The sequence below is a fragment of the Poromitra crassiceps genome (genome assembly GCF_964638095.1).
Source record: "Poromitra crassiceps genome assembly, chromosome: 5".
Classification (NCBI taxonomy): Eukaryota; Metazoa; Chordata; class Actinopteri; order Beryciformes; family Melamphaidae; genus Poromitra; species Poromitra crassiceps.
Genome location: NC_139642.1, coordinates 23,555,520 through 23,573,019, shown reverse-complemented (window position 1 = coordinate 23,573,019; position 17,500 = coordinate 23,555,520). Strand labels below are relative to the sequence as shown.

At 44.2% G+C, this 17,500-nt stretch overlaps 2 protein-coding genes across 4 annotated transcripts in view; one reads left to right on the top strand and one right to left on the bottom strand.

Annotated features, from left to right (window-relative positions):
- Positions 1-10,505: 10,505 nt before the first annotated feature.
- bloc1s3 (biogenesis of lysosomal organelles complex-1, subunit 3) overlaps positions 10,506-17,500 on the bottom strand; it is a 95,875-nt gene continuing 88,880 nt past the window's right edge. Inside the window, exons 1-5 of one of the 2 annotated variants that reach the window (XM_083637591.1) lie at positions 15,598-15,619; positions 14,970-15,085; positions 14,439-14,643; positions 12,424-12,524; positions 10,506-11,374 (exon numbers count right to left, since the gene is read on the bottom strand). In XM_083637591.1, the coding sequence (XP_083493717.1) occupies positions 11,192-11,374; positions 12,424-12,524; positions 14,439-14,643; positions 14,970-15,083 (603 nt within the window). In that variant the 5' untranslated portion in view covers positions 15,084-15,085; positions 15,598-15,619 and the 3' untranslated portion in view covers positions 10,506-11,191. Of the gene's footprint in view, positions 11,375-12,423; positions 12,525-14,438; positions 14,644-14,969; positions 15,086-15,597; positions 15,620-17,500 lie in introns of those variants that run through there. The other variant, XM_083637592.1, reaches the window with a different exon arrangement.
- Positions 15,942-17,500, top strand: part of trappc6bl (trafficking protein particle complex subunit 6B, like) — a 7,666-nt gene continuing 6,107 nt past the window's right edge. For both annotated transcript variants that reach the window (XM_083637351.1, XM_083637350.1), the window contains exons 1-4: positions 15,942-15,980; positions 16,285-16,382; positions 17,210-17,277; positions 17,385-17,500. The exon at positions 17,385-17,500 is cut by the window's right edge and continues 2 nt beyond it. In XM_083637351.1, the coding sequence (XP_083493477.1) occupies positions 16,287-16,382; positions 17,210-17,277; positions 17,385-17,500 (280 nt within the window). In that variant the 5' untranslated portion in view covers positions 15,942-15,980; positions 16,285-16,286. The remainder of the gene's footprint in view (positions 15,981-16,284; positions 16,383-17,209; positions 17,278-17,384) is intronic.

Here is a 17,500-nt window from a genome sequence, read left to right as displayed (position 1 = left end):
GGCCACAGACAGCAGCAGTGCGGTCGTACTGATGGAGAAAACAATGGGAAAGGTCAGAGGTCAGGGTCCTACCAGATCTATCAGCAGGTCGTGGGCTTCCTGGACGACGTCACCTTTGAGCTGGCAGGTTGGCATGGCGACCACCATCAGCACCAGGCTGAGCAGCTGGAGGAGGAGGAGGCTGGAGATTGATGGAGACATGGTGCTGCTTCTTGTTCTCCTGGTTCTGCTGCTTCTGGTTCTTCTGGTTCTGCTGTTGTTTCAGACAGTTCTTCTTCAGCTGGGTCTCAGGTGGTTCAGCTCGGTGTCTTCTGGATGCAGAGAAGTTGCTCTGCTCCTTAAATATAGGTTCATCCTGGATGGAAAGTGAAACTCTGACATCAAACACTGATGCCACTTTGTGAAAACCGCAATGAGGAAGGATTTCCCTTTTCATCTCCCCCCCCCCTCTCTCTCTGTGTCACTGTGTGTGTGTGGGGGGGGGGGGGGGGGGGGGGGCTGTGGTAGAAGACTGTGGTTGTACTGGTTACTGTTAATACACCATTAATTGATCTAGCACTCTTCACACGAGAGCTTCACAATAAAACACGGACCCTTGAATAACATTCTTTCCCAGGAACAAAAATGACCCTTCACCTTCAAAGCTATAAAAATGTCACCTTGACTCTTACCAAGGCTAAGGGAGGATACCCACCAACCAGACAACTCTTCTGAAGATTAGCAGCCCAGGATCTCCCTCCATCACACACACACACACACACACACACACACACACGCATGCACACACACACAGGCGCGCGCGTGCGCGCACACATTACATTACATTACATTACATCATTTGGCAGACGCTTTTATCCAAAGCGACTTACAATAACACATTTTTGTCAGCAATAGAGAAATCAACTATGCAACACAGTCTATGACAGCTACAACTTCTGAAGGAATAGTGGTAAAGTTTAGTTAGTAGTTTTTTTTTCTTGTTGGTTTTTTCACACACACACACACACACACACACACACACACACACACACACGCACACACACGCACCAATTAAAATGATATGATTTAGTTTTTTCTGAATCAGAAGACTAGTGTTTTAATCATCCTACCAATAGTTGGACCCAGTTATTCCCCTGGGGCCACACTGCTACCTAAGGTCTAATTGTATGTATCCGTTCTCTTGGCCCCCACATTGATTATGTTCTATCATTGTTTCTCTATATCAGCTACCAAATTTAGGAAAGTATATATACTATTCTGCTAAAACATCTCAGTTCACAGCAAAGTTTGAATGGTGAAAATTGTAGTGTCTTATCAGCTTTCCTGTAATGGTTCAATAAGTGTTTACAGATTTCATAATGTTTACCAATTGACAACAGTAGTTGGTTGAGTATGTAAAATCCAAACGCGTCATTCTAAAACTTTATCATATAGGCTACAGGCAGGCTAGTAGCCTACTAAGGTACAAGTTGAGAGAGGTAAGGGCAGTTTATGTTTATTTCGATAGAATCATGATCATGGTCGTAATCATGATTATAAATCGCTGTACTATATAAACTGCTGTGTCTCCTCATTTGTCTCTGTCTTAGTTATCACGAGCGTTTACCTAACCAAGATGTCCACAAGATGTTATTAGCATACTACATGTCTGATGGTGGGAGCCTCCCCAGCGGGAGCACATGCAGTGCTGAGGCCATCAGGCCCAACATCACTGTGCACTGATGCACTGACACCGAGGGCACAGACCTAACGTCCTTGGCTTGCTGTCCGCACCGTGCGAGCCTGTCGCTCTGGCGAAAGGCTCGCAGGAAGTCTAGCTCGAGCCCCAGGAAGGTCGCTGCCTGCGCTGGGACGAGGCAACTCTTCTGCCCGTTCACCAAAAACCCTAAGGTTTGCCGGTGATCGGTCACCACCTTGGTATGTTCCGTGGCACGGACCCTCGAGTCGGCCGCTAAGAGAACGTCGTCGAGATATAGGAAGACGCGGATCCCCTTCGCGCGGAGGGGAGCCAAGGCTGTCTCCACTCACACCGTGAGGGTTCGCGGGCTCAAAGACATGCCGAATGGCAAGACACAGAACTCGTAAGCCTTCGCCAGGAAGGAGAACCTCAGGTATTTCCTGTGTCTCCTGACCACGTGGACATGGAAGAACGCACCTTTCAGATCCCCGGAAGTAAGAAATCCCCCTGTCTCAACTCGTTGAACAGGCGGGGAAAGAGAGCATTCAGAACGGAACTTCCTCAGCGTCTTGTTGAGACGCCGAAGGTCCAATTTTGAACTCAGAGCCGTCCTTCTTGGGCACGCTAAAGTACCTGTGGTAGAAAACCCAAGCGCACATCTGCCTTGGGAACCGAGCGAATCGCCCCTCTGGCGAGGAACGAAAAACCTCCTTGTGGAGTATGTCCATGGCCTCCCCCTCCACGGCCGGATCGGGGGTCCCGTCAAACGTGGGTGTGGGCCTGGCAAACTGTAGAGCGTATCCCTTCTGGAGGGTGCACCGTAATGGGGACGGGGAACATAGATGCTCCCAGGCATCGAGCCTGTTGGACAAGATGGTCTCTTGTGGCCAAAGGAGCGGAACCCGTCATGAGCATATTGCTGGGCACCGGGACCTTTTGATCCGGTACCCTGATGGGGGGGCGGGACGTGAGAGGCTACGGCCCCCCCCCCCCCCCCCCCCCCCCCCCCGCCGCATGGTCAGTTCCGTAGAAGCTGTGCATGCTGGGGGAGAACTTCTTACGCAAGCTCCGCCTACTGACGCGCTGTTGTATCGAAGTAACCCCCCCCCCTCCCCTGCTGTGCGACTTTCGCAGCCTGGGGGGACTGCGGAGGTAACATTCTCTCTCGAGACCGGCCGCACGTGGACTTGTCCGACAGTGCGGCCCCCAGGCGAGCTCCCGACCAGCAATGGGCCCTCGGTGCCATTGATGGTGGGCTGCCGAGGCCACGCCGTAGCCATGGACCAAGGCGAGCCTTGATGATGGGTATGAGACCCTGGGCGAGCTCCCGACCGAACTCGGGCCTTGGGCACCAAGGACGGTGGGTCTAAAGCTACAAGCCGCAGGCTGGAACTGAGCCCAGCCTTGGTGAGCCAAACGGAGGGCTTGACCTGAGCGCTGCCAACCGAGGCCAGGCCGTGGCCATGGACCAAGGTGCGCTGTGCCCCCTGCCAGGCTCCCTGCGCTTGCAGGGGGCACTCCAACAAGGGTGTGCGACCCATGGAGAGCTCCCAACCACCCCGGGCCTTGGGCACCAAGGGCGGTGGGCTTGTCCTTTGAGCTACAAGCCAAAGGCTGGCACTGAGCCCAGACCTTGGCGAGCTGTAACCCCTGCTGGACGCGTAGCGCCAGCAAGGGGCGGTACTTCTATTGTAGCGGAGGTAGCTCGCACCCAATGTACTTAGCACACAGATACTAACTGCACGGGTGCACGCCAGCTATCTGCAACAATACTGTCGTTCTGTGCTAAACAGTACTAATGCTATCTGCACGTATGCAAGCTAGCTTTCACACTCCTTTGAGAGTGGACCTTGGTCCGCTCTCCAGAGCTTAGCTGCGGCCCTGGGCATCGCCCCACAAACTGCTCCCTTGGAGGGCTCGCTCGTGAAGATAGCCCAGCAGCTGCAAGACCGAGGGTTCAAGGCGCACAGCCAGATAGCTGGAGTGCTACAAGCTAGTCCAAGCTAGCTGCACTGATCAACTCGCTAACTATATATCTAACGTTACTCCTGGAGTAACGTGCGCGCTCTGACAATATAGCCGGCGCCTAAACAAGCACACGGACGCTAACCACACGGGTGCACGCTAGCTTATCCGCAAGAACCAGGCTAGCTAGCCTATTGTTCTAATGCTACACTGTAAGCTAACAGCACGTATGCAACCTAGCCTAACAGTTTTGAGCGCGGACCTAAGTCAGCCCTCAAACGATAACGCTGCCCCAGCCGGGGGAGCGAAGCACAGCTACACGGTGGCAGCAATAAACCACTACACGGCGGTAGCAAGCACAACTACACGGTGGTAGCAATAAACAGTTAACTAAGGAAGATACTCTTAGCTTTTAGATGACTTGTTCCGACGCCGCCGGTGGAGAGAACAGGATCGGGTCCCCGAAGCCTGCTTTTACCCCGTTCCACGCAAACCTCTTAAGGTGGGCTAATAAGACGGAACAAGCCTAGTATCTAAGCTATGTGAGAGCTAACTCAGAGCTAACCGCGGAGCTTTCAAAAACACGTCTTCTCAGTGGCTGGAAGAAACGTAAAGTGATTATCCCTGGGCTGACAGGACGTGACGTAGTCACGGGGATCCGTGTCAGCCCCAGGGGGGCACCACGCCACCTACAGGTGGGTGGTCGGTTTTAATGAAAAGTAATTTTGGAGCAAAATGACAGTCTTCCATAGGGCTGCGTACGCAGCGTTGTAGGCACTAGTGAGAGCTTGAGTTCGAAACAAAGTAAAACCCGCCTTGGAATTCTGAAACCTACAGACTAAAACGCTGAGTTCTTTGTCCCCTCGCGTGCTTTAGGCCTTGAGCTTCATACTGGAGAGAGCATGTGTGTTTTTCCTTAACTATAAGGTGCTGCTATGCGAGTGTAATTTGATATATTGATCTTAGTTCCATATCTCCATACTTATCCTACTAAAGTTGATATTTTCAACTCTATGAGACAAATTGAGTTAAAAACAGGTAAAACAGGTAAATAAAAACATTAAGACTCAAGTTAATAAAATGATGAGAGTGAAAACAGTGAAACAGAGAAGCAGAACATTGGCACATTACATTAGCACATTACAAAACTCATGAACAATAAAAACAGTGATTAATTAAAAGCAATATTTAACCTACCCTTCCTGTTGTCTCCAGGTCAATTTGACAAAGAAAGAAAAGTTTTGCCATCATAAATATGGTTTTCTTTCATCAAATTGCCCCAAAAGAACATGGGGTGGTAATACTACGCCTTTTGCAAATAACAATTGATTTGAATTAATTTAACTGATTTATGGGTGTTTTATTCAAAATAATCACACCTGTTGTCGAACCAGTCTGGCTTGACTGTTTATAAAAGCACCAAGAAGTAAACATTTCCACACAATTTTGTGTTACACCTTTTTAGCAACTTCATTACCACAATTTGTATACACTTCCTATTGGAATTGATGGTCAATGCGACCTAAATGAGGTTGTGAAGCGCGCAGGATGTGAAGCACGCAAGCATGCAAACAACACGTGCGAGCACACAAAGCTAGAAATGAGCTTATGAAGTGGACAATATTTCTAGTAGCCTATTCCTATAAGGACATAATGGCGTGTCTGCTGCTCAATACTGAGTTCATGTGACGTTATTTTACTTTATTGTGTGTTTTTTTTTTTTTATCTCTGGTATCACTATAATAACTTCTAACTCGTTCTAATTCCCCAGTGTATGTCCTATGGATGCCTATGTTTAGGCTGACTTATTTGTGCCAGTGTGAGACTAGAGACAGGTAGAAGGTACAGATAAACTTTTAATGATAGTAATTAGATTTGGCGAATGGCTCCATGATATGATGACGGTTCCTCCTGAGATGAGCGGAGGACGTCAGTGATTTATAGGATAGAGAATTCCCCCATAGGGAATTCATCAGGAGCCATGACAATGGTGGTGATCGGGGGAGGAGGTGGGGCGAAACACTGCTTCGATGAGGTTCAGCAACTGAGAGGTGACAGCACATAGGTGAGTTACAACACAGTGAGATATACATGGGCATTTTTATACAACTCATTCGGTTGATTGGCCAACAGAAAGACGAGGAAAAAGAGCTGTTTGGGTATAGGCCAGAGAGAGGGAAACCGTGGGAGACAGTGATTGGACAAGGAATGAGGGGGGCGTGTATATCAATGACTGAATGACGTAACAGTTAGGGGTGAGGCTGCAGGAGGGAGAGAGAGAAATAAAGGGACCATGCAATTTAATGAATGGATGATACAATATGGGATGATAACCGGGATTGCCAATGTAGTCTACATTATTGAAAATAGTCCAAGACATCATATGTATGTGTATGTGTGTGTGTGTGTGTGTGTGTGTGTGTGTGTGTGTGTGGGGGGGGGGGGGGCTTGGGGGTAGAAGACCGTGGTTGCACTGCTATTCGGGTTTTATTTCTATTCTTTTAATTGTGAAGCACTTTCTACTTTGCCTAAGAAATAGTTTATTATTACCATTAGCCTATAATCATATAATCCTCTGATAAGACTAAATAGTTTCTATGTCAAAATATGAAAGAGCTTGTTTTACAGCTGTTTCCGCTACTCTGCCTGAAAAACAGAAGTAAAACAGTCTGGCGACTGGCATGTTTCTTTTTGTCATTTTCTGACAAGACGAATCGGGCATCGATGAAGTCACAGGAAGGAAATCACTTTCTCTCTCCCTCTCTCTGCCCCCCCCCCCTTCCCCGCTCTCTCTCCCTCTCCATCTGCCTCTCTCTCTCGCTCTGCCCCCACTCTCTTGCTCTCTTTCTGGCACTCTCTCTCTCTGCCCCCACTCTCTCTCTCTCTGGCCCTCTCTATCTCCCCCTCTCTCTCTTCCTCATTCTGCCCCTTGCGCTTTCTCTCTATCTCCCCCTCTCTCTCTTCCTCGTTCTGCCCCTTGCTCTTTCTCTCTCTCTCCCTCTCTCTATCTCTGCCCCGATTCTCTCTATACCAGTGGTTCTCAAATTTTTTCACATGAGGGACCCCTAAACTGACAAAAATTAGACCACGGACCCCCATTTGATAGGATTTTGTCCCACGGACCCCCATATGATAATAAGATTGATGCTTTTAGATGTTTTATTACAGGAAGTGTATTAAACCCATGACCAAAATAATCATTGTGTTACTTATGAATGGAATTATAGCTAAAATAAATTACCCCCCTTTTGGCTGGGGACCCCCTGGACCCCTGGGGGGATACTGTGTAGAGCAGTGTTACTCAACTTGCGGCCCGGAGGCCAGATGCGGCCCGCGACAGGGTGCAGAGTGGCCCCCCGACCATTTGCTAATAATTTCACATTAGTTTTCATTCTGAATTTTGAATCTAATTCACAATAAAAACTAACGTGAAATAAAGTTTGACTGAACCCAGGCACTTATGTATGTACTTAACCTAACTAACCTAACCTAACTAACTATCCGGTGTGCACAACATTGTCAGACTAAACTCCGGCTTACACCCCAAAAACCTACAATCCGCTACAGAAAATTTTATATTTGTTGTTTATTAACTGGCCCCTGGCCTCCTATCATTTCACGAAAGTGGCCCCTGGGCAAAGCAAGTTGAGTATCCCTGGTATAGAGTCTATACAGCAGAGGTTCTCAAATGTTTTTTAGCCAAGGACCCCTTACAAGATAGAAAATACACCGGGGACCCCCTAATTCTGATTTGTGATTTTGGCTAAGCCTTATTGTTTCCACGGTAACGTGCTTGACTTTTAAATTGATAGGTTTGTTAGATTAGAATGTTAATCCATGAACAATTTTAGATTTAAAGCATACAATATTTTTTGAACTATGAAGCTTTTGCACAGACAAAAAAATAAATATATTTTTATTTTCCTGAAAACTTTTCGCGGACCCCCTGGCAAAGTGCCACGGACCACTAGGGGTCCCCGGACCCCCATTTGAGAACCACTGCATACAGTATCTCTCTGCCCCTCCCCTCTCTCCTTCAAGAAGTAAGATTCTGGTGATTCCCCCGTCAGCTGTTTCAGAGGAATGTAATCGGAGAGACAGAAAGAGAAAGTTCACGCCCACAAAGTCTGGTCAAAGGAAGTGGGGGGGGGGGCGCTTCAGACCGGAGGAAGTTCGAACCAGTGCAGTAGCCTGGGTAAACCCTTCAACGTGACGTCAGATGCTATGCCTGTAGCGTAAGTTGATAGCACATAGAGGTCACATGGAGGCTGGGTTTACCCAGGCTACCAATGCAGCATTATCTGAGTTTTTGTGGGATTTCTCATCCTCAGGCTTTTTAGATTAAGTAAACCCAAGACTTCACTGCTGAAAATCTGAGCAGATGTTTTCTGATATGAGAAAAGCTTTCCATGACTTCAGGATAATAATTAATTGTTAATAATAATTAATTCAAACGAAAAAAAGATCACTGAAAAATTTGGAAATACTTTGATATTGGGAGAAAACATCATAGAATGATACAATACAAAACAAATCAAATTACTGTCACGATGATCAATAAGGTCTGGAATTGATGAGACCTGAATATATATATATAGATATATATATATATATATAATCTTTAGACCAGTGATCTCAAATATTTTAAATAGATTTTCTTGCAACCTGTGAAAACGATCCTTTGCAATGCCTTGAGAAAACTAACCAGCAATTTTGGATGCCCTTTCCCCCCCTTTCTTTTAATAACGGTTTCAGTCTCATTACAACACATTTTTAGGTCCTGATCACATAATTGAAGAAAAAAACGTCCAGGGGGAACTCATCTACAGCAACTAACCCTTCACCTCTGACCTTCAACACGTAGACCTTGCCAGTAATGAAGCCTCAATAGATCTCCATTAACATAGCTGTCCTAATGGCAAATACCCTATCACTGTCTGCATCATCATCTCAATAAAGGGCTTTCAGTCTCTCTCTCTCTCTCACACACACACACACACACACACACACACACACACACACACACACACACACACACACACACACACACACACACACACACACACACACACACACACACACACACACACACATACACAGACACACAGACACACACACACACACACACACACACTTAAGAGGACACTAGTGACATCACCACCAAGCGCGTTAGAACCACAACCCCTTAACTCTCCCGCTCATTACAGACCTGTGAGTCTTTGCAGTCCTGACAGAAGAGGAAAATGAAGAGCAGCACTACAGAGCCAGACCACATTTGGATGGTAAAAATGGATCCCAAACTTACTGAAGATAATGAAATAAGACAGAGAGACTGCAGGAGACAGGTAAATATTACAATCTGTAACCAAGACTGTCTTTTGGCTCATCAGACGAGAGATCGGCTATGTTGATTCAAAACTTGAAATCAAAATATACAGTATGGTGAGAATAGAACACAGACTAAAGTAGGAAAAAGCAGGATAGAACAGATCTGTTATTTTACTCTCAACATTTTCATTTTGCATCCATAAATGAATTAAACACAATGCTTCCGTGTAAGGGGAATGCTTGTAGACATCAGAATGCAAACAACAGAATAGAATAGAAGCTTTAACTCTTCAGTCCAGCTTTCCTCTCCTCTTGTCTAACGTTGCCTGTATCAATGGCACCATCAGGTGGCTGAAATATGTCACAACACCAGAGCGAGTCTTGTTTCTAATTTCTCTCTCTCTCTCTCTCTCAGGTGGCTGATTCTGACTCGTCCTGCTGCTATGACGTTGAGCAGATGTATGCCCTTCTGGGTATTGTGTGCACAGTTCTCAACCTGCTGGTGGTGGTGCTGGTGTACATCTGCACACCTGTGTGATGTAGGCCTACCTGTACTGTAGTGATGTAGGCCTACCTGCACTGTACAGATGGACAGATCATGGATGGATGGACAAGCAGGTGACGGTTGAATGGGAGGATGGATGGACAGACAGACAGATGCATGGATGGAAAATTGCCTGACCGATGGAGGAAAGAGAGGGGTGGAAGGGTGGTTGGTACAGTACAGACAGACAGGTGGCACCTAAAAGAACACAAAACCAGAGTCATAGAGATATAAGAGTTGCGTCATCTTCATTCAGTCCGATGGACCACTCGCAATAGTTCCTGGAAGTAAGGTCCTGTATTAAGCACTGTAAAGTTGCAGCAGAATCAGAATGGACCGTTTGTGATGTACTTTGAAAGGGTCAGACATTTAAATAATCAAATTGTATATGATCAGCTTTATTTTATGCATTCATGCATTTTGGACTTCGGTTGGTGCCAATCCCTCTTTAAATCACTCTGCACAAAACAATACAAAAATACAGGAGTAAAGATTTATATCATATCAGCACTCTGAGTTTGAAGATATATATTTTTTCCACCGCTAAACTACTTGGTCTGATCTGATCTGGATTAAATGGAACCAAATTGGACTGAACTTGAGTTGAGCTGAACGGAAACCAATAAACAACAAAACTCATCTTAGAGATTAAAATATATCAAAATTAAGCAAACCGTACCAAATTGTGCTGAAATGACCTGAACGGATCTGATTTGACATTAACTGAACAGAATACATACACGTGCTATCCCTCCACAATGCCATACGACCAAATGATAACCAAACGTTGATTTCTTTTAAGCTGCTGTTCACCAGAAACCTTGGTTATGAATGTAAGGTTGAACTGAAAGAGCAAGAAGCTTTCCATGGTATTTTAATTGTAGAGTATACAGAATATTTGAAAATGAAGTTATTACAATTATTACCAAATGCCAACTAAGGAAATGCTTCAAAGGTGTTTCAGTGTCTCCATCGTTACCTTTTCTTTATTTCCATAGCCAATGAATGAACCCACTGGGGATTAAGGTCCGCATAGGTGCTTTGCAATTAATTTATTTTTCAAAACATTCAATCAGACTAACAAAAACAATAAAACAAGAAACTGTTAAAAGCATGAAGAATTTTAATTTACATTTAATGCACAAGTGGCAAGTGTTTTAATTTGTGTTTTGTCTTCAATGTTACTTTTTATCTTTAATTCGTTATATTACATTTCAAATTGTATTATTTTACATTAAAATTAAAGCAAGAGAAATATGTCTGCTTCCTTGATCAATCTGCTGGCTATCACAGAGGACCAGAACACAGCAAGGATATAAACCTCTGCTTACAGCTGATTAATGGGAGATTATGTTGAGTTATTTTTTTTACAAACACTACAGTAAAACAAATGACAGCAAACTCCCAAATCAAAATGTAAACAAACCTTGGTACAGAGGTCCAAAACATGGCATGGTACATAAGTATTCTTTCTCACTCATATTGACAGCAGATTTAAATTAATTCTAAAGCTGTTTAAACATTTGTTGATATTATGTACATATTGTTGATAAACATTGAAATAAAGTTGGCATATTGTGAAATGCTATTGGAAACCAACAATTGCAACAACAACAACAAAATACAACAAATGAACAAACATAACATGATATGTTTACGCCTCTTGATGTATGTCTTCAAGGAGGAGTGGTGTTATTAATGGGGTTATTGATGTTAATATCAGGCAGCAGATGGCAGCTGGTGATGATGTCGATCTTCTCAGAGACGGCCTTCAGGTCATCCAGTATTAATCTGATGCTGTGGGAAGCGTTGATGATGGAGCTCTGCGAAGTATTGAGCTGAGCTGTAGCACTGCGCACCTATATGACAAAGATAAGCAGGGTAAACGACAACGTCAGTCATGTTAATTAATAGATGCATAAATGACATTTTATACATTATTTTTTGTATTAGTCATTGACAAGATGATGTCATGGAAATGATTAGCTTGATGTGTGAGACTGCTGAATTCCACATGGCATTAGCTAATTTGCAGAGTTCTACTGCAGCCATTTTAGATGTACCTCATGGTGATTGCTATGATACCACAGGATAGAACCTTTCTAAAACTCTATGGTCATAACAATATAGCCTACAGTAGGATCTCTGTTTACATAGAGTGAGGTATGCCTACTCTGTCTACTGTTTGCAATTATTGGATGAAGTCAACTTAATTTAGTTTGCCGCACAGTATTTTTGATGTCATGTACAGTGCAGCATTATACCGCGTTCATGACAACTCGGAACACAGGGGGAAAAATGGGCTCCGACCTATAAAAAATTAATTGAACGGTCGTCGAGGTCAGAATTACAGATCGGAAATTCGGGTATCACTTTGAGCTCCGATTTGTCCGAATTGACGTCATCAAAGTGTTTTTTTTACGTAATTTGAGGTGTAATTATGCAATATGTGATTTATTGTTTAGATTTTGCACTGATTATAACATGAATTCAACAGCTATTTTACCAATAAAATTAGCTAGCTGTGTATGTTTTTGTAACTCCGACCTAGTTGCAAAACAAGGTTTTGCAACTAGCCCTGAAGAAGGCCTTATGGCCGAAACATGTTGGCTCTTTTATTCTGTTCTATGAAGAACTAGCCTTATATTAAAGCTTTTTAATGAAGAAGAGTGCCTTGGAACCTTTTTGATGAACACACAAAACAATGTCAATAAGTTCAGAGCAATACGTTTTGTGCTCAAATATTCTCATACATTTATACAACACTGGAGAATGAATAGGCTGCAGTGGCCACTACAATAGTAGTAATGGATGAAAGGCATGTTACTTGGGCGACCTCTATAATGCTCTCACTGTGAATGCCTGAAATATGAAATCTAGGCATCTTCACTCATACGTCTTGGCGTACCTCTCGGCTGGCATTGCCATAAACCTGCCGTAGTGTCTGTCCCACATCCGAATGCAGTCGACTGTTAGACTCCTGAAGCTTCTGCTGCAACAAGGTGTCGCCTGAAAAATACATTCACATGTCGGAGAACTAATGTCCACTTGTTTATTTACTGATTCGTCCAGTTGATCTCAGACATGTCTGATCAGATTTGGACAAAATGTGAGAAAATAATGCTCACAACTGCATTTTTTTAAATTACACTGATTGGCTACAATACAAAACAACGTGACATGTATTACTGCAAATACATCAATTTCAGAGGATTTGATCTATGAGGAGGGCTAAGCATATAGTTCTTGCCTCGCGCTCTTGCCTCACAGCAAGAAGGTCCTGGGTTCGATTCCCGCCTGGGATGCTGTTGGCACTGGGGGTCTGTCTCCCCATGGCTTCGGTGCCTATAGTGCCCAGGTGGGCTATCTCTTGAAATTGGGACTTTCTATGTGGAGTTTGCATGTTATCCCAGTGCTTCCTAGGGTTTCCTCCATATAACATCAATATGGACCCCCACTAAAAGCATGTAAGCAGATCATCGTCTGACCAGCGGCGGTTGGAAGAAGTTGGGTCCCCGGGTACTTCACTGCAGCTGCCCAGCGCTCCTGGCCAGCCCGTGGAGGAGAACGAGCGAGGTTGGGAAAAATGTGGAGGACAAATTTCACGGCACCTCTAAGCGTGTGTGTGTGTATAACGCATGTGCATGCATTGGTGCATTGTGACAAATAAAGACGGGGTTTGTCCGTCCTGTACCTTTAAAATACCCAAAGGTATTTCTTCAAGATGAAGTTGACTAATCCCAATTTACACCAATCAATTTTGGCCACACAGCCCAGTTGCCAGAATAAAATGTTGGCATTGTACGTTTTTGGAATCCACATATATTTAGAATATGGACATCGCTGAACCAAAATACATAGCATTTCACGTTTCTAAATACATGAATAATTAACGTTATACACGTCATACAATTTTTAAGTATGTCAAAGTCTCAGTAGAGAGAAGAGGTGGGAGTGGCTGACCCGTAGCGTTGCAGACTTGTAACGTTCTTGTCATGAGAGAGCCGGTTCAAATCCGGACCCTAACCCCAACCAAGTTGTTTTGCTTGCCTAAACTAACTGGCGATTTGAGCCGTGGCTGCCGTGACACATTACCGGGTTGAATGAGTCATTGAATGAGAGTGATTGAGTCGGTGGTCACGCTGGGCTGGGGACCGGGTCGGTTACCAGGAAGTAGGGATGTCACGATACTAGAATTTCTACTTCGATACCGATACCCAGGAAAATATCGATACTCGATACCATGCGGCGGGATGACAACACATCAAGAGGCATAAAAAAAAAAAAAACACAGATGGACGGACAGATGCACGCTTCTCCATAATCTGGGCCTGATAAAATTCACGAAAAAACTTTGACCTTACACAGCAGATTACACCTGCTCTAGTGATCAGCCTATCAGAATACTTTGCATTTGTTGAAGCAAAAGATAGCCACCAATGACAGGGAGGGAGAAATCAGTGGTATGTTTGATTTTTAATTAAGAGAAAGCACTGCTGATATTGATACATTTGCAAATGAGTATTGTATCCGTTTCAAATTTTTAGTATTGACTTTTATCGATACTATCGATACTTTTGACAAGCCTACCAGGAAGTAGCGGTGGCTCCTCCGAGGCGGGGCCTCGGCCACTTAACCAGGAAGAGCCGGTGTCTGTGTTGAAGAACTGAAATATTCATATTTTACATTTCCGTGGATTGCAAAAACGTAACATTTTATCCTGCCGATAGGGTTGGGCCACATCAACAAACATGCTAAAGTTTTGGCCTATTTACCTTTCACAGCAAGCTATGTTTTACAGTACAATTGTGTATTAAGATGATGATGATGATGATTAGTAGCATTAGTAGTAGTCATAGTACTGTAGTAGTAGTAGTAGTAGTAACGTTAGTAGTACAAGACAGTGTAACTGCTATTCCTCACCATGTGGTCTGTGGGTAGGGCTCGGCCTGTCTTCCACTATGGACTGTATATCAGGATGGTCTCTGACCACTATAAGGGGGGGCAGGTCTCTCTGCAGGATGTGAGTGCTCTCCTGGCTCACCGCTGCAGCGGTCACTTTTCTCCGCTCTCGGTCCGCCCGCTCCAGCTCACCCTCACTGTCGGTCTCCGACGCCTCCCCAGGAACCTGACAGTCCAGGGTCACAGACAAACACATTGTAGATCCAGAACAGGAGAGTGTTAGATAGAGATAGACTGGACAGGTTCACAGCATGCAAATGGATACCGATTAGATACACAAACAGATGATCAACAACACACACACTTTTTCTCTGTTTCGCTCACTTGTACTACCTCATTTCTCTCACTCACTCTCCTTGCTCTATCAGTCTGTCTCTTTCATATATGCGCTCTCGTCTATCTCATGCACAACATTGACTTTCCAAGGTGTATCTCTCTCTTAAGCTAACTCTCCCTCTTTCACTGTCACACACACACCACAACAACAACAACCTTGGCTCCCACTGTGGCAGCCTGGGGAGCAGAGAGGGAGGTGATGTAGACTTCATCATCGGAGTCTGTCTCTGACGCCTCTCCCTGCACCACGATCTGATACCCGCTAGACATAACTACACACACACACACACACACACACACACACACACCACACACACACACACACACACACACACACACACACACACACACACACACACACACACACACACACACACACACACACACACACACACACACACACACACACACACACACAGGCTATTAGGCTGTTAAGAGATATGTTATATCCTGGTGATAGTGATCTGAATAAAACAAACATTGGAATAGGGTTAGAAATATGATTCAGTCATGTGTTGATGAATGCTAAGAAGATATTTCATCGCTCTTTTTATATCTGGATCATTTGTTAATCCTGCTTTGTGAACACCACGAATAAGTAAAGCAAAGAGCAGCACAGTTTAACAATAACAAACACGTCCACCGACTCTAATAACGCAAATAAAACACAGGAGTGGGCCTACTCTCTTCTCAGTATGAGATTACTTAATTGGAAAGTGTAACATCTAAATTTGCAAAATAAATTTGTATTTTAAGACGAAATATGTGCAAGAAAATGTCAAACCTCCACATCGATGTCAAAACACAAATCACATGAGCAGCAATGAGGAAGTGGCTTGTTTTACAAGAGCCAATCAAACCTGAGCTCTGATGTCACGCGCCCGCTCGGTAGTAGGCACAAAGAACTTTACATAGATAAGAAAATGAACGCGCGACATTTTTCAATTACAACATCAGCGCACAGCAAATCTGCCATTTTGGCCTGAGGTAGACACACCTCTGATTGGCTGTCATGGATATGTGCTGTTATTCCATTGGCCAAGAAGGCATTTTCTTCAGGCCAAAATGGTGGCAGCGCAGCTATAAAAACCGACTCTTGCCTTCAATACTCTTTGCTAGCCAGGAGGAAGGGGGCTTTTGTTTACTTCGTGGCAAGTCATCTGACAGGTTACTGTGTTCACTTTGTTGAGCTTTACTGAGATTCACTGCTATTATCAACAATATACATCCTTGATCCTCATTGATATGAGCCTATTACAGAAAGTCAACAATTGTGAATTCCTTCCTACGCCTTGGGCATGCAGTGTAGCAGCAGAGGACGATAACGTTAGCTATCGGTGGCTAACTATTATGCTAATTAGGTTAAGCAGCAATGAGCTTTCACGTTTAACTGCTGTCAGACATTGATGGAACAAGTAACGACTGTTTGTTTAGTTTAGATTGGCTTGCTTAATGTGTTCATGTGTTTCAGGCATGGCAGACGAGGTTCTGTTTGAGTTTCTCCATATGGAGATGGTGTCCCATGTTTACAAGGAGCAGCAATCCAGTAAAGGAGAGATGGACAACAAGGTGTGTTAAATAAATAACGTTACATAGATACATTTTTTAGATTCGATTCGAATAGATTTTGATCAATGCATGCACCTTAAAAGTGATATACGCCATAGGTCTACAGAGGAACCTTTCTTACAGTGTGCAGGCCAAGATCTGTTGTCACTATCCAGTTTTGAACAAGCTAACCAGCGTACCCTAAACTACTTTATCAGAGGCTATTCTAACTATGTGTTGCACTCTCTCATGCTTCAGGACAAATCTAAACCGTAAATCCACAATATTATGTTAGCAAACAGCCACTTTGATCAATGCATGTACCTTAAAAGTGATATACGCCATAGGTCTACAGAGGAACCTTTCTTACAGTGTGCAGGCCAAGATCTGTTGTCACTATCCAGTTTTGAACAAGCTAACCAGCGTACCCTAAACTACTTTATCAGAGGCTATTCTAACTATGTGTTGCACTCTCTCATGCTTCAGGACAAATCTAAACCGTAAATCCACAATATTATGTTAGCAAACAGCCACTTTGATCAATGCATGTACCTTAAAAGTGATATACGCCATAGGTCTACAGAGGAACCTTTCTTACAATGTGCAGGCCAAGATCTGTTGTCACTATCCAGTTTTGAACAAGCTAACCAGCCTACTCTAAACTACTTTATCAGAGGCTATTCTAACTATGTGTTGCACTCTCTCATGCTTCAGGACAAATCTAAACCGTAAATCCACAATATTATGTTAGCTAACAGCCACTGCCTATCAACTAGGGCTGACTATAAGCTAAACCAATGAAGCAGGATGCCAGTTGGTTACTAGTCAAACTTTCTTTTTCTCTTCAGGACAGAGCTATCTGTATTTCTATTCTGGAAGGCATGGGCTTCAGAGTGGGACAGGGGCTCATTGAGAGGTAGGCATGTGTGTGTGCATGTGCATGCATGTGTGTGGTGGAGGTACATGGTGTGTTAGTGTGTGTATCCTTCCTTCTCTGCTTGAGTTGATGGTCGCTGTGTCTAGGTTGACCAAGGACTCGCCCAGCTTTAAGGATGACTTGGATATAATGAAGTTCATCTGTAAAGACTTCTGGACGTACGTCTTCAGGAGGCAAATCGACAACCTCAGAACCAACCACC